General features: G+C 39.2%; 1 protein-coding gene across 5 annotated transcripts in view; it reads left to right on the forward strand.

Moving 5' to 3' along the window:
- Positions 1-3010: 3010 nt before the first annotated feature.
- Positions 3011-22810, forward strand: part of WASHC4 (WASH complex subunit 4) — a 38799-nt gene continuing 18999 nt past the window's right edge. For 3 of the 5 annotated variants that reach the window (XM_030478088.1, XM_030478089.1, XM_030478090.1), the window contains exons 1-15: positions 3011-3127; positions 7096-7235; positions 8277-8330; positions 8449-8514; positions 8687-8732; positions 10659-10726; positions 13531-13613; positions 14780-14822; positions 15337-15440; positions 15851-15971; positions 17499-17622; positions 17723-17850; positions 18552-18712; positions 20800-20926; positions 22261-22386. In XM_030478088.1, coding sequence (XP_030333948.1) covers positions 3067-3127; positions 7096-7235; positions 8277-8330; positions 8449-8514; positions 8687-8732; positions 10659-10726; positions 13531-13613; positions 14780-14822; positions 15337-15440; positions 15851-15971; positions 17499-17622; positions 17723-17850; positions 18552-18712; positions 20800-20926; positions 22261-22386 — 1452 coding nt within the window. In that variant the 5' untranslated portion in view covers positions 3011-3066. Of the gene's footprint in view, positions 3128-7095; positions 7236-8276; positions 8331-8446; positions 8515-8686; positions 8733-10658; positions 10727-13530; positions 13614-14779; positions 14823-15336; positions 15441-15850; positions 15972-17498; positions 17623-17722; positions 17851-18551; positions 18713-20799; positions 20927-22260; positions 22387-22810 lie in introns of those variants that run through there. The other 2 variants (XM_030478091.1, XM_030478092.1) reach the window with 2 other exon arrangements.

The raw sequence follows: 22810 nt of genomic DNA on the forward strand, positions 1-22810 counted from the left end.
GTTCCTATTTGAATGCTTTGTAAAGTTTTCAATAAGCTTTCAAACATCATAAAAATGCTGTGTAAAAATACCAGGTAACTGTACTGTCCAGTGTTGAATGATGTTTCCAACTGGGATAATTTCAAAAGAAAAAAGATTTTTAACAACTCCTGGAGTCAAACCCCTCTTGATTTATGAATCCATAGACACCTAACCACTCCATAAATAAAACAGTCATGGTACCATATTAATTCTACTATATTATACTGTACTTCATTCTCTCACCTAACCTTCCTAGTACTCCAGTGTAACAAGTAATTTTGGCTGGAAGATATTTATGTTCACATTTCACTCGGTTCATGTGAAAGTCCAATATGAAATTTTACTTTCATGATCATTTTGGTCAGGTCAAAAGAAATTGTTTTCTCAACAATGCCTGTCTTCAGCAAAATTCATCTTACCAAAATCACTGTCCTAAAGTCTAAAGACTTTTTTGACCACTGCATTATCTGAAGATGCTAACAGATAATTGAGCAATATTAGCAATTTCTATAAGCCTGTACCAAATAAAAGCTTCCTGGTAGCAGTGGAAACCACAAGTGTCACCCAACTTCCAGAAATGGTGCTTATAAAATATCAATAATTTCACATGAACAAACAGCATAAAGCCATTCACTGATAAGACAGCACAGAAAACTTATCAATCAAAGCTGAGCAGTCTTGCTCTCACTAGAACAGTCATCCTCAATATGAAGTCTAAATCAGATTTTCAGAAGACACAGAAATTCTAGCAGCATCTAGAATTGACCTAAATAACTTCAGCGTAAGCAACATAACACTGCCACCTACTGAGCCAAAGGAACATCCAGTAAGAAGTCATTTAAACAGCTGCATCGTGAATGCCAGCACAAAATTTAACTGGTGTACTTCCTTGAGTCTAATTGTGATTTTTTTTCCAGTTACTGAGCCCCCTGCTCTATTAAAAAAAAAATGCACTATTTCAATAAATTTTCTTTTATAATAATTTTCTTTTTCCATATTCAGCATAAAGGTTACATCAGCTTATCCTGTGGGGCTCACGGTGCCCTCTGGTGTGGCCATAGTATAGACCAACCAGTTGGATTACCTTGCGTGCAGTTTTGACAAGCTCACAACGTTGTGATAACCAATGCTACAGTATTTCACTCTTTACAAATTCAGTTCAAATGTGTGGAAGGGAGGGCCCTACCAAGTGCCGGTTCTACAAGTTTCTCTCTTGTACCGTCCTGCAGAATTCAAGGACGTGTTTTTCTAAGACAGGTAACAAATGGCCTGGTGGTTACTTTTTAAGCAGTCTGAAAGCCTATGTTTATGTGAAGTCTTCCATAGCTGAGAGAAACAGAATTTGTTTCAAAGAAAGCATATATGGTTCGTAGAGAAAAGTTTTCTATTGTTTTGTTTTTCAAAACTGGAAGACATATCTTGGCTTTGAATATATGTATAGCAGCTCCGCTGAGTTCAATAAAAGCTGCCTCTGCATAGATGTAGACAGAGAGCAGCCTAGCATAAATTGTAGTTTCATTTTGTATAATGCATATTATCTCCTTAGGGACACTTGAGTTTACTGCCAGCTGCCAATGTCCTGCACAATTAAACTTCTAAGGATTTAGAAACCCCATGATGAACATCTTAATTTTGCATAGAAGCCAATGAGTGGAGGAGACACATTTACATTATGGTTACTTGACAAAGTTTCCTCCCTTAAACAACAAAAAAGCCCCAACCAACCAAACAAAAAAGAGTTATTCCAAACATTGTTTATGTCATTTCACACAAAACTAAATTTGATCTCTTCTTTCCCAGACCCAGGCTGGCCTCTTAGAATGCACTTTAAGTAGGTAAAAACTCAGCAACAATAAACCTACCACCTGGATCTTTCTTCCCTAGAAACTTTAAAAACCAATAGATTCCAAAGGATGGATTCATTTTAATCAGAAAACAATGACAGTAGGTGCTATTTTCAGACCAGCTGCATCAGAGTTAGATTTTATGTATGATCCTGCACTTACTGATACATCTCTCATCAGAGTTGCTATTTTTGTTGTTCCTTCCCCACTGACATTGCTAATGCTCCCAGTGATGCTGCTTTTGAAGCCATTTCCTTTTCTGCTGATGCTACAGATTCTGCTGAGGTAATGTAATTGCTGCGGTCATTGTTAATGGCCCTGAACAGTTGCTTGTCTTGCGATGTATCCAAAGTACTTCTATTTTTATTCTCTGATATTACACCCTCCCGGGCCCTGAAATAAAAATAAAGAAGCAGCGACTGACCGCACGCCGGTAAGTACCTCATGGCTCTGCGTGACAACAAATGACAGGGAGATAGATGATCGCGAATGACAGGGAGGAGATTAGATGGTACCGCTGCAGCAGTCACCCCGTGCAGCTGCCTCTGAGCTCCAGACCCTCCCCCAGAGCTGGCACAGTTCCTCCCGCCGCTTCCTTCCACCAGCATCAGAACGGGAAGTGCTGGGGGGGGTGTCACACTGCCGACTTTACCCGGCAGAGCAGCGTGACAGAGGTGTGGAACCGCTGTGAGAGGGACTCGGACAGCAGATAAGCCCCCAAAGCTCCGATCCCTCGGAGGGAGGGCCCTGTCTCACCAAAACCATCAGCTCACTGGGGCAGGGGAGTCAAGAGGAAAGCGTGGTGCAGAGCGAGGACTCCCCTACCCCACCGCACCTCTGAGGCGCCGCCGCCCGCTCCGCAGGAACCCCGGCAGCACCACAGCTGTCCTCCTGCACCATGGGGCCTCCTGCCTCCCCCCGACCTCGGCCGTGGGGCAGGCACTTGCCGGCACCGGCCCTTGAGGACCGGCTCGCCGAGCCGTGAGGGAGCGGTGAGGGGCGGAGCACACGGCACCGCCTCGGGGCCGCCCGGGAGGGGCGGCGGTGTGCAGCGGCTGTCCTCGAGGGGGCGCTGCAGCCCGCCCCGCCCGGAGTCCAACCCCGCCTCCCCCCCTTTCCCCTCCGCCTCCATTTCCCAGAGGGCGGTGCGGGAGCGGGGCAGGAAGTCCCGTGCGCCTGAGTCAGGGGAGGAGCGGGCGCGATGGCGCTGGAGACCCTCTCCCCGGACTGGGAGTTCGACCGCCTCGATGACGGCTCGCAGAGTGAGCGCGGGCGGAGCGCGGCGCGGGAGGGGCCGGCGCCGCGGCCGGGCCCGGGCCGCCGGGGCTGCGGCGGTAACGCCACGGGGCGGGGGGAGGCGCGGGCTGAGCCCCCTCGCAGCCCCTCACCCTTCCCGGCCCCTCACGTCGTTGCATCCCCGGTGGGAACGGGAGGAGGAAGGAAGGGAGGGAGGGAGGGAGAAGGAAGCGGTCGTGGGAACTGAGCGAGGTCACCCGCCCCAGCTTCCCCCACGGATCCTGCCCGGAGAGGGGAGCCGGGCGCTCGCCGCGCCCCTTCCCCCGGCCGAGGGCTGGGCTGGCCGTCCTCCGGTCAGGCCCGCGGGGTGGGCTGCGGCGGTGACCGTTTTTCCTCTCACCGCTCTCTCTGTAGTTGTCGGAGGTTGCTGGGGGTGGGAGAGTGGTTTTCCCAACCCTTCATCCTTTACTCCCTCAGGGGAGTCGCCTCCAGTGCCGCCGGCGCGGCAGGGAGCGGGCGGGCAGTCTTCCGTGACTTACTTTCCTCGCACGAAGCGGGCAGGAGGAACAGATGCTTGCCGTGGGGATGGGGTTTCTTTCCGATCATTTCTCCTGGCTCGTGGATTTGTGCAGTTGCTTCCTCGGTTTGCTGGAGAAGTCACGTCGAGATGAATTAGTTGTATGCAGCTTCTCTTGGTAAAGGCTTTCTGGTATGGAGTCGGGTGGTCACTTGCGGTTTCACCTTTAAAAATAATTAAATAAGACCTTGAGATGCTTAAGTCATTGACAGTGGGTTTGTGTGCCCGTAAAAATCCACGTTTTTCTCAGCCTGTGGAGGTGACCTACTTTCTAAACGTGGGACATGCATGGTTGTCACACTGTAACACACACCGTAAATTGAACTGTGCCAAATTAATACGCCAGGTGTTGCTGTGAAAATATGTCACTCATGGACCAACTGTTTCACATAGAATGTAATCCCAAGGGATGATGCTGTTTATGCCATATTCATTTGATCTGGATTTCAGTGGAAACTGAAGCTGTCCTGAGCCGAGGTTTGTGACAGTTCTCTAGCTGCAGGATGGCAAATGTGGCTTTTACTAAAAATGCCACATTGCCACTAGTTTGGCCATGACAAAGTGCAGCTGCGAGAACTTTACATGACATAATATGCTCTGTTAGCACCATCTTGATGGTGAACAAACAGGCTGATCTTCCACTGAGAACAGCACACAACATTCTCCTAGAGAAAAGCCAAAGAAAAATCCTGTGACTTGAAAAACGTGTTTTGTTGTTGTCTACTTTCACTTTATACTTATATCGCTAAGCTTTAGCAATTATAATGTTCTCGTCTGAGGACACCAGATACTAAGTAAGTCTGGCTTGTTGCATCTCTGTCCTAGATACTTATGGACAATGTACTTGCAAATCCTTCTGTGGCAGTAAGTCCATTGAATATCAGTGATTTTATGGAAAGATAAGCTGAGGGATCTGTACTACTGAGTAGATCTCTTGCATTCTTCTAATTGTAATGCTTTCATTTCATCACTTGAGGAGAAACTAAATCAAACTTTATTGTAAACAGATTGTGCCTTATGAAGTAGTATGTACGCTGCTCTGGAGAAAAAGAAAACGACTGCTTTCTGTGATTTCTTTTTCTTTCTCCGTATGAGCCAGTTTGTTTAGGAGTTTTATTTTTTTTTATTTATTTTTTTTTTTCATCTTAAAAAGCTTCCCCCCATCTCCAGCTAATTTTTTACCAGCTCAACCGTGCCTATCTCTGGCTGGCTAGTATCTTTCTTGTCTCTAAAATAGTGAGGAGTTATTCACACCTGTCTCTTATTTTACATATAATCAGTACAAGGCGGCAAATTGATGGCTATCAATAGTTAAGTATTTGGAAATATTTTATGTAGGTCAACGTAACTGTTACCATTGTTCAAAATCCATCATTTGGCTGCTGGAAAGGTGACAGTTTGTGAGCCTCTAGCAGAGCGCTGCTGCGAGATTTTTGTTTGAGAAATGCTGCCTGTTTAACAGGGAATTGCTTTGAACAGCAGTGTCAATTTCATAGTCTTGTATGACTTGAAAGCTTTTTTGGTTCTTCCTATAAAGCTCCAATATCTGCCAGTTTCTCTGCTCTTAGTTTGTCTTGTGCAAAGGAAGGACGTGAGACTGGAGGAATACCTCAGCATATCTCTATAGTAGGTCTCCAACCTCAAAATTTTCTAGCAGTAAAGTACTGAAGCTGACGTGGTGGCTAGGTAAACTCTGTTCTGCAGGGCTCTGCATCCATCACTCTTTTACTGGTTTTCTGCAGCAGAGCTTCCAAAAGATGCACTGGAAGGAACCCAAAAGATGAGATGGATTTGATGGAATAGAATAGTATGATGATACAACTCAAGGGTTGCATGTCAGTGCTTGGAGTACATACTGCTGATGGAGAGCTTTTTGTTTGCTTGCTGCTTATCTGTTTACATGGAATTCAGTCTCCTTATTTTGACAATGCCTGTGCACTGTCTAGGCTGCAGGTACAGGTAGAACCCAATGGCACTAATGCAGAACTTAGTGTGGGAGAGTCTTCTGTGCTTCTTGGACAGGCTTTGTAGTCCATATGCTCTTACAGCTGGCATTGCTGCTGGCTTCCAAGTGGTAGCTTAGAATTAGTTCCGGACTTCACTGCAGTCATTTCTCCTTCCGAGTCTCAACCTTCCTATGCATGGTCCTTCTCATCTTTTCCTTATTTGTCCGTATTCATTCTTCTCCTTATGCTCAGTGCAGTGTCTTGTTCAAATATTTCTTTCTCCAAAAAATGTCTGATAATTGATTCAGCAGTGTTCTCCTACTGAAGTAGTCATCCACTACCATTTGCTCAGTTATTGACAATGTGGATGAGTAAGAGGTTAAACATGCAGAATAAAAGAATATGTTTTCTTAACTTTCTAGAGCAGCCTACTTGCTGAAATTGAAAAGAGCTATATGAGAGTTGAATTCTTGTTTGGAAACAGTTCAGCTGTTCAGTTGACTTACATTCTCTAACTTTTACGGATAATCTTATTTTCAACAAATAGCAGAAGATCATGAACTACTAGATTTGTTATCTAATTATGGGGAAGACACTTTAGTCTTCACATGAAAAAGGATGGTACTTCCCTACTGAGTGTAGAACCTTGAGCTGTAGTCATATACTCTGTAGTTCAAATTATGCAACTAAGTCAGTAACTATATATAATTTGGGGAGGAGGGGAGTGTATCTTAATGTGGGAAGAAAAAAGATCAAGATAGAGTGAAACTTTTGTGGACTAATTGTATTTAGACTTACTTTGCTAATTAATACCACTGTGCTTGGTGTTTGACCAGCTGAATGTTATCTTTTGAATCTACTTGCCCCTAACATTAACAGGACAGCTGTGCATTTCAATGTCCAAGTGTTAAGCAGAAGTTCTGTTTGAAGACGGTGGTACAAGAGGGAGGAATGATTAAAAGCTATAAATTTCCATGTAATGCCCAAATATCTTATTCAGAGAAAGCAGAGAGTGAGTGAAAGGAACATTGCTACTAATTCATCTGCTACTCAGGCTGAACTGATTAGACCCATTGCCTCAAAGTTCTAATATAATTGCATGTACTGGTTCAGCCAATGTGTTGTGGTTTCTACAGTCGTTTCTTTGCTCAACATCTTGATGTGATTGTTAGGTTTGTTAAGATCTTAGCTTGAAAAAATGCATACATTTAAAAATTTTTGCAAATCACTCAGATGGTTGATATTCTTTAAGTAGTATTTGGATTTCTTTCAAACTGACACTAAGTTGTAGGATTGTTTTTAAACAAATAGGAACTTTGTATTAAAGATATGATGGTGTTAAGGAAAAGTGCTGCAGCAAAATGAGGAATACAGTACTAAAGCTAAATAGCATCAGATTTAATATTAATAAAATTGAGATTGTAGTTTAGTGAACAGTCTATAAAATTGTACAAATGTTATCAATTCTCAGAAATTCATGCTGAAGTGCAGTTGAAGAATTATGGAAAATTTCTTGAGGAATATACATCTCAGCTGAAGAGAATTGAAGATGCTTTGGATGACTCTGTTGGAGATGTTTGGGACTTCAGCCTTGATCCCATTGCATTAAAGGTCTTCATCTATTTAAAATGCATTGCAACTGTTATTTTCCTGATAACTTTCTCCTTCCCTCTAAAACCTGAGATGTAAAAGGTTCATGCGTTTGTGCCCTTAAAATTTTGACTTTTGTGTTTGAGAAACCTATCTAATGCTTTTTTAGTTATCAAGCAGTTAATATATTGGTGCATATCATAAGAGAAGGTGGTTTCACATTATTCATTTGCAGTGTTTCAGTTACTAGTGAAAGTTAAATAACTTTATAGTTCTACATGTGTTGGGAAGGCCAAGTCCAACAAACCTCTTCCCTTTGGGGGCCGCGCTTCCAGACGAGCTCACTAATAGTTGTATAACTGCAGTGAATACTGTGTGTGTATTTGTAGTTGTGTTGTGACTTTATGGCCTTGGCACGGTGTTTTCTGTCCTCAAGAGGTGGCTATTTCCTTGGTCATAAATTCTCTTGAGAACATTGGTTTTTTTTCTCTTCGCTGAATTTGCAGACATCATCTAAAAGCACTTTTGTTACTCCATGAAACTTGTCTGTACTGAAGATGCAGTCTCAAGCAATCATCTGCCTGAATGGTTTGAATAAACTCTGTGGGGCCACCAAAGTGCTGGATGTACATGAACTAGTCAGTGCCATGGCTGAGTTCAGTACAAAATGTCAGTGCCTGCATACAGCTATATGCTTTCCATCCCGTTTTTGGGATTCTTAATTCATGTTTTAGGTTTCCTGAGCTGTTTTTTCCTACATACTTCATAATGACCATGCTTTTACATTCCAAGTTTTATAAGTAAATTGTTGTAAATGCTATATAGTATACCTAGTTATTTGCCTTTCTGCCTAGAGCAAAAGGAAAGGTATTTCCATGTAAATGTGAAGGGAGGAGATTTTCTGCAGCATAGGTTGCCTGTAACCTTCAGTTGTTGCTCTCTTATTACTGAACCTGTTTGAGATTAAACTGGGGAAGAGGGAAATATTTACCTAGTTGGATAAATGCATTTTTGACCAATATTTTCTAAAGTTGTTGTTTTGTTTTTGTTTTTTAATTTTAGCTTTTGCCATATGAACAGTCCTCCCTACTAGAGCTCATAAAGACAGAAAACAAGGTAAGAGCTTTATGCTTAAAAGAAAAAATAAGAGTTTTTTCTAGCTAAAATCAAGCCCTCTAAAAGTGAATTTACGTGTAATCTGTGTGTTTTCCCCCTCTCCTCTCTTGGAGTCTAGGTTCTAAACAAAGTAATAACTGTGTATGCTGCTCTCTGCTGTGAAATCAAGAAGTTAAAATATGAGGTAAATTCAGCTATCTTTTATTACAGTGTATGAAAATGTTTGCGGATTGGCAAGCTGATGTATAGATTTATTCTTTAGCAGTAAAGAAACAAGATATGATGTCTAAATAATTTTTGTAGCATGATTACATATATCCTATTTATTAAAAACAAATTTCTGCTTTTGTTGTTAGGCAGAAACTAGATTTTATAATGGCCTCTTGTTTTATGGAGAAGGAGGTAAGTAGCTCCCTTTAAAGTAAAAGTTTGTAGTTTTGTTACTGCTTCAGGTTATATTAAATGCTGCTATAAGTATAATTTTATAATATGGGTACATGCTTTCTCTGTTTCTTTGACTGATGGACACCAAGTAACAGACTTTAACGTTATAGGGATGTATGTTAGTGTCTTTTCACTGTCCTGAGTTAGCTTAAGATAACAATAACGTTTATCTGTAAAGTCCTGTTGCTTGCAGTAAGTGTTCTTACATTAAAAGAAATTTTGTGGCAGCCTTATTAATATGAGAAATAGGGAGTATAGGCCATTGAGGTTGTATTAAATGTATAATATGCAGCTTATATACTGTAGCTCCTATTTTTTTTTTCAAAGTATGGCATTAGAAACCTGTTTTTCACATATGAACACATACTAAACCAAGTTATTTCCTATTGGGACTAGATTTTACACTGGTTGTAGTAAAACAGTAGATCTGTAATTTCATTGTAATACAACCATTGTAATACAATCATTGTAATGAAACCATTAATAACTCGGACCATGCAATCATAGTTGTTCCACAAGAAGTTGCAGTGTGTTAATATCACCTGCTCTTCAAGTGCAGGTAATAGTACTCCTGCTACTGTTCAAACAGTGACATAAGAGTACTGACTTAAGTCAATTCAGTTGACAGATCATGAGACCCTACTTTAGGTGAAAGCTGCTTTTTGTCTTGGAGTTAAAATGCTAACTCCTCCCAAGGCTTGATGTTAAGCTTCTACCTTAAAGGATGCTAGTCTAGGAATAAGCGCAGGTCTTGGCCCTGAGGACTGAATATATTGAGTTGTTTTAAAGACATATCACCTAACTTTGTTTTCTGTTTCAGAAACTTCTCATAGTAGTCTTATAAAAGGATTTTTTAAAAGCTTTTCAAGAGCTTTGACTGTGACAGAAGTATTGGAGAATGTGAAATTGTTGAGCTAGGGACTGTTTATCATTCTTTTAAGTGCTATATGACTGTTATGGTTCAGTTAAGGAATGTGAAGAAGTGTGGGTTTTGTTGGTTTATTTTACCTTTTATTTATTTTTTTTTTCCCCTTATTAGATTCCCTCTTCTTATCAGCATGGTTTTAAATATCTTAAGAGAAAGTATGATTTTTGGCAGCATATCACTAGGGAATCACTGAAAACTTCTCCATGTTTCTAGCATGAAAAAAGCCAGACTGTTGCAGATTAACATTGCAGCAGCAGTTTGTTCCTGATGGGTATTCTGCAGGGAATGCTTGAGAACGGCAAGAACTGCAAGGTCAGCCTTCTGTGGGTTAGGCAGGGATGCTGAAATTAGATTCTCCACTTCCATATCCTCCTTGTAGCACCTGCTTTGATAGCAGCAAGCCTGCTTACTTAGTACAGCTTGCAAAGTTAGTGGCTCAATGATGGTTGACGTTTAAACCAGTACTGTGCTGGTCTTTTTCTTCTGTATAAAGAAACATTTGTTTTTTTCATCTTGTCCATGGAGTGACTAGGACTAGTCCAGGAACTTTGAATAGTTAGTTGGATAGTAAATAATAACTCGTGGATGTTCCTCGTACTATAAATACCTAGTGCTTTTATACAAGCTTTTTAAAATGGGAGCTTTTATATGAAGTTAGATAATATATATGCCCTTAAAGAATTGTTTCATAGTCTTTATTTTCTTTCAGGTGTGATGGAGACTTTTTTTCCTGCTTTGTGTCTAATTTACAAACTGTAATTTTTAATGAGAAAGAAACTTCAAAAAAGCCCAGCCTAGGAGAGCAAAATTAAAAGCTTTTAAGGTTCCATCGGTATGCTTAGAATAGTACGCTCCACTTGTATGACAGATAAAGGGCTTGGAGAGAAAACTTCAATGTTAATTTAACAGGTATAATATAGGCTTTTGAAAGTGGTGACAAATGCTTGTCTTTTAAGCCACAGATTCCAGCATGGTGGAGGGAGATTGCCAAATACAGATGGGAAGATTTGTTTCTTTCTTGCAGGTAGAGTATGTTTTGATTACTTTTTTCTTTTTTTTTTTTTTTTTTGGACAGCAATTCTAATTTTATTTTTACTTGCAAAGTGGATTTAAGTCTGCAGTATCCTGCTTGCGTCTTGCTGAAAGGCATTGCAGTCGTTCGATATGTTACTATGTTTTGCCTGTAGACCTGTCACAACCAACTGACATATCACACATTGTTTTGGAGTTTTTTTTTTTATACTCATCTAAAACTCTGGATATCTAATGAGAGAAGAAATTGCAGTTTGTGTATCATTGCTCAAAGAAATTAGAATTTACTTAAGAAAATTTCAGTAGGAGAAGATAAATTGAGGTTGTTTCCTTTGATGGTAAAGTTAAAGATGCTTGTTTTTTGTGGGTTTAATTAGCAGGTTTTAGTTTTCATTGGACATTGGGAATGGATTAATTCTTTATACGTCTTTTTCTTTAAATGATAGAAGAAAGCAAAGCTAAAAGATGTACCTGGAAAAAAATTGCTTGAACCTGACTCAAACCTTCAGGGAAGAGCACTCATTTCTTATACAGTTTGGTTGTTGTCAGGGTTCTTTGGATGAAAACAGGATCTGTGTTTCTTATGAGGATTTCTTATGCTCTTGGGTTTCAGTCTGTTATGGATTTTTTTTTTTTTTTTGGTCTTAGTATAGCTTAAATGACTGTTCCCAAAAATGTTTCTATTTTAACGCAATATTGCTTATAATATTGCAAATATCTGCATTGAAGTAGAGAATATACAGGAAGCTTCCAGAATGTTTAAACAAATTCTAGTTTAACAAAGGTTAAAATTCCTTTTCTTGCTGTATAGTAGTAGCATGGCAGTAGTCATTTACTGAGTCGTAACAGGTTGAATGCTATAGGAAGTTGGTTCTCAAGCTCTTTTACCATGCCCAAATGCAGTTAGTTGTTAGGATATCTTGGAGGTTTGTTTCCCATTTTCCAAACTTTTTGTCCCATCAACTTTGTCAGTTTCATGTTTCATCCTTTATTTCTTTCTGAGCAGATGTCTTGAGACTTTTTAGTGGTTCTGAAATGAGGCTACTGTACACTTATGTTTTTTCCAGACTTCTCCCCCCGCCTCATGCCAGGATGCTTTGTTCAGGTAGAAGTTGAGAGCAGAATGACTGGCTCTCTGGGTATCACTCTGCATTGCAAACTCGTTCTGTAGAACAAGTTTATGTTTATTTTTGGGGTGAATGCTGATGTGTATATTTATAGGGTAAGCACTATGGGAGTATTTCTTGTGAGCCTGCTTTGTATGTATGCTGTGATGGCTTGCTGATTGTTGAGCAACTTTGGAAAGAAAGGAGATGCAGGATGTTGCGCCAAAGGGCGGGTTACTGAGCGAACAGGTGTGTACTGCTTTGGGTAAAGCGAGGAGGAAAACTTTTTCATTACTGAGTTTTCTTTTACAACTGCTGTGTTCCCCTAAATCCACTCAATAGTAGTCTGTATCCATAAACTTGGAAATGCTGTTTTGGTCAATGTTATAAGCATACCCCCAAAAGCAATGTGAAAATATGAATTAAGGTGATAAGAGGTGAAATGTTGCTTTCATAGAGCTAATGTCCACGTATTGATTTATTGCCTCTTCTGAGTTCAAGGTTTCTTGATTAACTAAATATAATAGCCTCAAATTTGCTAGGCCAGTACTTCTTAATTATCAAAATATTGCTGTGAAACTAGTTAGGGTCTCTTGATCATGCAGAAGACAGTGTATTTGAAGAACTATGACGAAATCATAATCTTGTTCTATTATAAGAATCATAGAATATTTAGGGTTGGAAAGGACCTTAAGATCATGTATTATGTAGCTGCCAATATGCATGTGCTGTTAAATTGGACTATTGCCTGGAAGTTTTAAAACGGCAGCTGGCGCCCCTTGCCCAGGAAGCACGATCTCTGTGTCTATTAATCCATTCCTCTGGAATCTGTTCTCTTGTTTAAGCTGCTTTTTTAGAGCAATAAAAGTTTAAGAAGTAACGACACTTATGTTTTGTGAAAACTGGTGACTAATAGAAGGCAGAAGCCCAAATAAAATCTATTTTTGATGGAGAGGAAGACAGAATTCAGCTGTTAGCCAGTCTTCTGGCAGGAATGCAGGCTGGCTGGTTAGCCAGTGTGGGCTGTCTGCTATGAAGCCATCTGTGTGCTGACTGGCTAGACTCAGCACATACTGACTTTTCTCTGATAATATTACAGGGTGCTTTAATGAGTCCTTTAGAAAGATTTATAAGTACCTTTATAAAAATATTATAGTGGTTAAGGGAAAACTCAGATTCGTTTATCCTGTTGCTCAGGGAACATTGACTTGTTTTGGGTGGGTTTTTTGAGAACAGTATTCTGTGGCTTATCACTCTTAGAGCACGTACAGGCTTCTGTATAAATTTCTAATTTGAATTTGTCTATCACCAGCTCCTGAAGCATGACTCTTGAATATCATGGGAAAAGGCACTGCTTTTGCTATTGGGTATATTCTTTTTGAAAGTACTTGGGCACTGTTAAGTTGCTTCTTACTGTCTCTGATAAGTTGAACCAGGAATATAAATAGTCCAAGATGCACTGGAAGCTTGTGTTTGGAAGCTTATTAGCTTAGTCCCAGATCCTTTTTTAGAGTTGTTAGTAGGGTGTTTTCCATCCTCATGTAGGTCTGCCCACTGACTTGGATTAGGAATGTAGTTGGGCCTTGGGCTGCAAGTTCAGTGGTTCGTGTTCAGTGTTTTGGATGCAATGACAGCTTGTGTATGAGCAGAGTGTATACGGATAGATGCATTTTATTTTCTTGTATTTCAGGAGCTGTCTTGCTTTGTTACCCGATGTTATGAAGTGGTGGTGAATGTAGTGCATCAGTTGGCCGTTCTCTATACGAGCAACAAGTAATTATTCCCTAAAATGCTATATTATTTTTGTGTAGTTAAACAAATGTATAAAATATGAATGTTCTGTCTAAGGTGTGGTCATTTTTGGGATATTGTTATCTAGAGATATGGAGAGTGCTTTGCTATGCAAGTTTGGGCTTCATAAGCCATTGCAGAAGTGAGTTTGTTTTATTTTCAGATAAGGAAGTGCTTTTATATTATCATGGAATCAGCTAGGTTGGAAAAGACCTTTAGTATCATCAAGTCCAACTGTTACCCCAGGACTGCAAAGTCCACCACTAAACCATGTCACTAAGGGCCTCATCTACATGGGTTTTGAACACTTCTAGGGACAGCGATTCCACCACTTCCCTGGGCAGCCTGTTCCAATGCCTGACTACCCTCTTGGTGAAAAACAATGAGATGCAAGATATTTTATGATTAGGAGATATTATTACTCTTTCATCTTTGCTCTGTTTGAGAGATTCCTTCTGTTGACTGATACAGTGGATACTAGTAGCTTCAGAAGGTAAAAAATCAGATCCCTTCCACAGTCTGTTTTAAATGCATAAATCTTGGCGTATAACCTCACAGAACAACCATGATTTTAACACCTGAAGTTGAGCTTAGTAAGGGCTGTTGGGTTTAGCTCCTCTGAAAACTGTGGAAAGTTTAGCTCTGAATATAAATGCAGGGCTCTTGATTCCTCCCTGAGCCTGCCAGATAGGATAGCATTGTTCTTCTTAGTTTTATTTGTTGTTTTAATTTTTGTCTTGTACCACAGCACAAGGTAGAGTTTCTGCTGGATGTGTAGCTTGGACGTGTCTTGATTAAATATGTAAAGTGATTCTGTACTTTTGGGTTGCAAGGCTATATGTACCAAGGCAACTCGCTGTCAGCAATAACTGAATTGGGAATAGCTGATACACATGTGCACTGAATGCAGTCAGTAGTTTAAACCAGTCACATGCTGTACATTTAAAAATGTGATATTAAATTTGATCATAGTACAGAGATTTCACAGAGCATGTAATTTTAATCAGAGGTTCTTTGTTTTCTGAAGTTACGATGTTAATGAAGAAAAATGTACCCTGAGAAACAAAGAACACACTGTGATACAGAGTTGATAAATATGCTCTGTTCTAAGGATTAAAAAGGCATTGAAATATTTATTTTATTTGCAGGAATGCACCTAAAATTATAGAGACATCTGGAGTTCATTTTCAGGTGGGAATGATTTGGTGGAACCCTTTTGCTTATGTCAATATATGTATGTCTTGATCATTAATCCTGAGAAAAGCAGCAAGAAAGTGAGTTTCAAGTACAACTTTCGATCTGGAATCTCCTTTAAAGGTTTTATTTTGATAATCAGCTTTTTCTGGCCTTTATGTGGAAAGGCCTGGTGTCTCCATGTCTGTCATATTCTAGCTTTCTTAGGTGAAAAGTGTTTGCATGCTTCCTAAATGTGTGCAGTGTATGCTTCTGCATATAAATGATTTTAAAAATCCTACCTTCTATGTCAAAATAGATCAGTGAGCTTTAGTTTGTGTGCAGGCACCGCTTTATGTTCCTTGTGTCACTATACAAGCAGTAGTAAATCTTTAAGCTACTGAACCAAGAAATCTTAGGTTTAACTCTGCAGCTGATGTCTCGTTGGCTGATAATATATTAAAATTGCATAAATGCATTAAACTTCTCAATAACTACAGTCTTTTCCTTTTTTTCTTTTGTTTTAAATCAGGCAATGTATGAGCACTTAGGGGAATTGCTCACAGTCTTAATCACTCTGGATGAAATAATTGACAATCATGCCACTCTGAAAGATCACTGGACCATGTATAAGAGGTATGTTTCTGAAGATGTGAAAAATACTCCCACAGCATAAAAGATAAAAGCATGTGCGTGAGTCTTTGTTCCAAGAAAGTCAGCGTGGGAATGTGGATTTTGGTACCCCTGAAAGTTTTCCAGAAATCTTAATGAAAAGTGGGGCTAAGATCCCACTGTGTCCCAACAGTTATAAAGGTAGCTAAATTAGCGGGATAACCACTGTTTCATTGAAAGCCTAAATAAATGGGAGTTATTAAAATGCAAATGGCTTATACAGACTGAGTGGGTTTTGGTTTTTGTTTAATTTTGGAGTTGCTGCTAGGCACAAATGGGGGCAATTAAAATCTATTATCAAAACAGTACAGGATAAGATAAAACTGTTAGCATGTTCTAATTGTATGTACGTGTTCCACACCTACTCCTTGCAGGCTGCTAAAATCTGTCCATCACAACCCTTCTAAGTTTGGGATTCAAGAAGATAAACTGAAGCCTTTTGAAAAGCTGCTGTTAAAACTGGAATGCCAATTACTTGATGGAATGATATTTCAGGTAATGCAATTAATATTCCCCAATATATTAGTGGAAAGTTATTACATTAAAGTGACCCTCCGTTTAGAATGCCTTGTTTGTTTTATTTTGTTTTGTTCTGGATATAGTGATATGTGAATTTGGCTCTTGCATCTGTGTGTGGGGATAAAAAGCCTCCATTGTAAGATGTTTCCTTGCTCTTCTCACATGCTAGAACTGTGCCAGGCTTTGAATGGTAGCAGTTAATGCTTACTCTTTTTACAGAATTAAAGAAATGCAGACAGCTTGGTATTAGGACTGTGTGTTATCAGGGAGTTTGTTTTTCACCAGAAATTTTGATAGTGGGCAAGCTTGAATAACATAGGTCCACTTTATTTTAGCTGCAAGTTAAAATCTCCTCAGCAGTCTTGAAAATATGTGAAGTGTGACGTCTTGTTAAATATTTTCTCTGATTCCTAGCATGAGAGACAGGTAGCTGTCATCAGGTACTACTTCAGTGGTGCATACCTCTGAAACACGCACCTGTATGGGTGGATGGGAAGGTTTGGGTTTTTTTTTTCAATACAGTTAACTTAAATGTGTTCATGCAGGAAGCCATGGGCTTTTTAGGGAAGTCTGTATTTGAGTCACTGAAATTGGATGTTGTGGTGTAGTCGGCAGAGGATAGTGTTGCTGAATCTGGCCACAGCAGAGTCAGTTCCTAATAGGACTGTTGTTCAGTTCTTACTTTAAATCTGAAATGGCATAGGGAAGAAGTTTGTTTTTTTTCTGTAAAAGCCTCCAAAAGGGAAATTGTAGATAAATAATTAAGCACAATTTAGCTTATTCTTTCAAAGGACATTCCTACCAGCTATCCGTTTTTCATCATTTCTCTAATGTTGTGTTAGTACAAAGACTTCATTATATGTTTGAGACATGAGTAGGATTTATCTGGTATTCATTCAGGAAGTCTCTCCTCCTGTCCTGCAAACGCCCCTTCCTAACAAATGCAGGAAAAATACTCTTGAATACAATTCCATTGAAGACTTTTCTAATACCTTTAGAAAATCCGAAGTATGTGTCTCTCCTTTGACTGTTACGTGGGTTTTGGTGACTTTTTTAAACTGCTGCCAGTGGTGTGGGGTTTTATGCAGCAGGTTCATGAACCACATCCTACAGGCAACTTGAATGATACTCTTGTTTAGTTAATGGGTAGTTAGTAATGTACTATAATGTAATAATGCAAATATGCATCCAGTTTCTTATCATTAGCACATCAAGTTTTTTCCTTAAAAATGGCCCATAATGGAAGTGTGAAGTAAATAGAGTTGCTTTTTGAGTGTTAAGTATAAGAGAGGTTTTTAATGTTTTCTGTTACTGTACTAAATTTAAGCATAGTTAAAAATCTGTATGTCGTGAAGTTTCAGACTAACTTCAGGTTACTTTTAAATCACTGTGCTATTGCAGTATTCTTCTCTTGCAAAATCAATATTCTTTTAAGGTCCAAAATTCATGGCATTATTATAATGCTTTTTTTTTTTTTCTTCCTTCCCCTCCCTTTTTGCTTAGGCCTGCATAGAGCAACAGTTTGATTCTCTGAATGGTGGAGTGTCAGTGTCGAAGAACAACACGTTTGCTGAAGAATTTGCTCACACTCTTCGCACAGCTTTTGCAAATGTTGAAACCAAACTTGGTAATGCAAGCTCATGCTTCTCCTGCCAGCTTCTCTGTTTCTAAAATTGTTTGTATTGTTTGTCTGGGAGTAGACTTGAAAAAGCAGTGTATTTCTGCAGGTGAACCTTCAGAAATTGACCAGAGAGATAAATATGTGGGCATCTGTGGCCTCTTTGTACTGCATTTTCAGATTTTTCGGACCATAGACAAGAAATTTTACAAGTCATTGTTGGATGTCTGTAAAAAGGTGAACACCTTATTCTTTTGTCAATAATTAAGATGGGGTGGGGGGAGGGAAATCTTCAATATTGAGGTAGATAATTTTCTTAGTTGTGTTGCATAGCACAGACTTGGGAAAAGAAAGAACACACAATTTACCAAAACAAGTCGGAAAGCAGAATTGAGATTTATTTTTCTTTTTTTTCCTACTTTTTCTAATTCCTCCTTCTCTCATTTTCTTTTAAAGATGGTCTAAAATCTGTGCACTCACTTAGCAGCAAGGCCAAATAATGTGAAATTAAAGTGCTTCTTCTGGTGGTTAATGTGACAAAATCACCAAGGACAAAAGATCGTTATGACTATTGTGGACTGAATAAATGCTGTGGGTTTTGACCTTGGCTATAAATGTGTATTTTGAAAGACTTACAAGACCAAAGGATGTTGGGGACTTTTTCATATTATGTGGTATTAAGAAACTATTAAATTCTCTAATTCTGTTTAGAATCACTGAGAGTGATAATAACTTTGCTTGTATTGTCTTCAGTGGACTTCTGGGGGAGAAACATTTTTAACATGAATGTAATACTTTGTAGAAATGATTTGTGCAGAAATAAACTAAATTGTGTTATGGTTCAGAAGAGGCATTAAGAAACATGCATGACAACATAGTATTTGTTGTAGTTACTTATGTTTATCGCTGCTTTTTATTACCCCCTTTTCCCCCCTCAGGTACCAGCCATCACATTAACTGCTAACATTATCTGGTTCGCTGATAACTTCCTGATTCAGAAGATACCAGCTGCTGCCAAACTTCTGGACAAGAAAAGTATTCATACAGTTAAACTGCAAAGGGAGAACTTCCTACAGCAGAAGGCACAGTCACTTACCAAGTATGTTTCATAAATACAGCTTCATGATGCTGCTTAGCAAATGGTTTATATACAAGTGGGTTTCTTCATTCAGCGTACTAGTGTATTATGTCACCAAAATAACAATGTTCCTGGCAGTTCTAAATATTTGATTTTCAGTTATTTTTATTTCCATACTTTCAACTTCCTTGTATTTAAATGAGTGTCTAGTAACCTGAGCTGCTCTGGTTTCTATATTAGGGTTTCCTGCATCTTTATGGAGGTAAATCACTACTAGTCTTATAGAGGACTTTTCCTCTGCTTGGTGATGATACTTCCTTTGCAAGCATTTCTTTCTTCATGACTGTTTTAATTGCTTTCTTAATGGTCTTTGAAATTATCTGTATTTGAAAAGGCTTCTTTTATTCTGTGCTCTGCATGCAGTTTGCAGGTTAACTGCCTTCTCAAGTTATTTTTAAAATATGTTTAAAGATTAATTCTAATTTTCAGTCTTATGAACAAGTGTGCTGTGTGGAAAATGTGGTCTGTGGGATAGAAGTAAAAACCTAGGTTTTGCAGGTTGTCTTCCAACACTTTATGCAAACTGGCAGAACTGGGTTGGAGGGGAGGAGGGAAAAGCAATTCCATGGCTACGTGGTCCTCTGGCAGATTATTTTTCACTACCCCCTGTTTCTGTTTCAATCCTCCTCTTTCTGATTGATGTCCTACCATCTGCAGGAAGATTCAAGAGCTCTGACTGAATTCTTCCCTGGGGTTTAATTCCTGGATGGAGCATAATTGCATTGCTGCTTTGCTTGTGGTCTTGGGTGGTGGTACAAGTAATTTCTTGCAGCTCTTAAGAGAAGGTTGAAAAAAGATGTAGGTATTCACAGGCATTTCACAGAATCATAGAGTCATTTAGGTGGGAAAAAACCTTTAAGATCATCAAGTCTACCTGTTAACGTGGCACTGCCAAGTCCACTAAGCCATGTCCCTAAGCACCAATTCTGTGTATCTTTAAAATACCTCCAGAGATGATGACTCAGCCACTTCCCTGGGCAGCCTGTTCCAATGCTTGACAAACCTTTTGATGAAAAAATTTTTCCCAATACCCAGTCTAAAACCTCCCCATGCACAACTTGAGGCCATTTCCTCTTGTCCTATTGCTTTTTACCTGTGAGAAGAGACCACCTCTATCTAGCCTCCTTTCAGGTAGCTGTAGAGAGTAATAAGGTTCCCCCTGAGCCTTCTCTTCTCCAAACTAAACAACCCCAGTTCCCTCAGCCGTTCCTCATAAGACTTGTTCTTGAGACCCTTCACCAGCTTCACTGCCCTTCTTCAGGCATGCAATTTTGAGGATATTGTAATAAAACCCAGATTTTGCATCTGTGATTTCCATTCTGCCACTAACTTTTCTTGCCTTTTTTATGAATTCTTGCACTGCCTTTGATAACTGGACTGTTGTCTTAAATATGAGTACTCTTTAAAGTGGAATTTTTTTTATAGTATAATCAATGACCTAAATACATTCCCACTATAACTGCTACAATAAATAGTATTGTAGTGTCACAATTCTGTAGCACGTAGTTTTGAAAGTGAACTCTGTATAAAACATTTAATTACAACTAGGGTGATCCAAGCAGATTAACTTCTGGAGAATTGTTATTTAGGAGCAGTCTCAGTCTGGCATGGATGTAATGACAAGTTATGTGTGTGTGTATGTGTGTGTGTGTGTGTGTATATATATAAAAACCAAAAATTCAGACTTGGAGGGAGAAAATGAACATCAGTGTAGGACTTACTTGTCGAGTGTTTAAGGGCATTTTCTAGCTGTTTTAGTTACTGTTTTAATTTAAAGAAGTGTAATATATGCACTATTCAAAGGGCCATTGTTCTCTTGAGAGAGAGATGATTTTGACTGTTTCGGGTATGCTTGTACAGATATAGTTGGCAGACTAACTAATCCTTGCCTATAGAGAATGAAAATGTAAATGAGCATGAGGTGCTGATACTCTTAGGAATGGCAAATTATACTTTTAGGGACTGAAGACTTAGCATATTTCCCTTGCAAGAATATAACATGCTCTTCTTATCTGTAAGTGAGCAACATTCTTTGTTTCCTTCTCCAGAGATATGCAGTCATATTATGTTTTTGTGAGCTCATGGATGACAAAAATGGAATCTATCTTATCAAAGGAGCAACGTGTGGATAAGTTTGCTGAAGATCTTTCGAACCGCTGCAATGTCTTCATCCAGGTGTGCAGTCTTTTAATGTGGTGATGCAGCAAAATGATGGTGTGGTGCAAGTTGCTGAACATGAGAAATCACTGAAGTTCTGTGATCATCGGTGTGTTATTTTACAATGTGGGAATTCTTCTAAAACTTTAAATGCCCACTAGATACTCTTCTAAGTAAATCTATAAAAGGCCTTTCCATAAGGCATGTGGGGAAACTGAATCTGGCTAAATATTCAGTGGCTAAAATCTTGAATTTTCTCTCTTGAAAAGCTTTGTTTCCTCTGTAGTAAAGGTTTTGGTTTAGTTTTGGGTTTTTTCCTTTTGAGTCGGTCATGAGCTACATAAGTTGGTCCGTACCATCATCTAATTTAGTTTTATTTAGCACAGTACATACTTCAGTAAAGGTTTTGTGTTGTTTCATTGTGCTTTGCCTAGTGATGGTACTTTTGCCAAATCTTACTATGTTTCGAGGCAGCTGGTTTTCTTTTAACCTACTAATAGTATGTAGCCTTAATGTAAGATGCATCTTATTTCTGATTATTGGGGGTTTTTTTGCTAGTCTTTCTATCTGTGAATAGGTGTGTGATAGAAGCATGATTCTGGATCTTCTGTATCTAAAGACATGCGTATACTAGGATCTGTGGGTTTTATATTTGAATTATTTGCAGTTGGACTTAAAATTTTGCTCTGTAGTGAGTTGACCTTTTTACACCACTTGCTGTCTTTTCCTAGTCTCTCTTTTTTATTGTTACTATTTTTCCTTTGAAATAAGTTGAATAACGTTTTTGTTGTGCTGTATATAATTGACATTGCATTAAAAGCTTAGCATACGTTGATTTAGAAATTATTGCTTTTTTGTGGGGTGGATAGTTCTATTTTGGAAGTACAGAACTGTAAATACTGTCAGTATATTTATTTCATGGAATCTGGAAACTTTAGGTTGTTTTTTTGGTAGGCTTTTTTTGGGGGGGGGATGGAATTTGTTTGGTGGGTTGATTTACAATAGGTCTGAAATTATTAGACCTTTGAGGCTGTGTGATTAATTCACTGACCTATGTTTAACTTGAATGTCTTCAGAAGAAGCTAATGATCAGGTCATCTGATGACTTTTAGGCAGTTTCATAATGTCTGCTTAATAAAAGAGTCTCACTCAACTTTGGGATCCCAGGCTTGCTTACTAAGTGAAGTGGTAGGTTCTCTAGTGCGAAGAGGTGAGAGTTAGAGGTCTGTCATATGTGAAAAAACCAGAGAGAACGAACTTGATTGATACGTTGTGAAAATACTCCTTTTTTTTTTTTTTTTTTTTTCTTTTTTCCTTTTTCTCCCCACTCCCTGTACTCGTTTCATTTTTAGGGTTTTCTTTATGCATACAGTCTTAGCACCATCATTAAAACTACAATGAATCTCTACATGTCAATGCAAAAACCTATGACCAAAACCTCAGTGAAAGCTCTATGCAGACTTGTGGAACTTCTGAAGGTAGGTCACTGGATGAAAATTGTTGATCTGTAGGCCTTTACAGAGAACATTGATCAAAGTGACGTATTAAAACCCCCCTGAGATGGGAAGTGTTTTTGCATGGGTGACTTCTTGTTCAAGACTGGATTTGGTTAGAGAACAGGAGATTTGGGAGGCTAGAACCAATTTTTGTGTAACTTCTCACTGGCTTCCTTCTGTGGTGTCAAAGAATGATAGAGGTTGGAAGGGACTTTCTGAGGCTGTCTGGTCCAATCTCCCCATGCTCAAGCAGGGCCACCTAGAGCTGGTTCAGAGGGAACCTCCTGTGTTTCAGTTTGTGCCCATTGCCTCTTATCCCATCACTGGGTACCTCTGAAAGGAGGTTGACTGTCTTTTGCACCCTCCCTTCAGGTATTTATGTACATCATGTACATTGCATTTATAT

This window comes from Strigops habroptila, chromosome 3 (assembly GCF_004027225.2).
Source record: "Strigops habroptila isolate Jane chromosome 3, bStrHab1.2.pri, whole genome shotgun sequence".
Lineage (NCBI taxonomy): Eukaryota > Metazoa > Chordata > Aves > Psittaciformes > Psittacidae > Strigops > Strigops habroptila.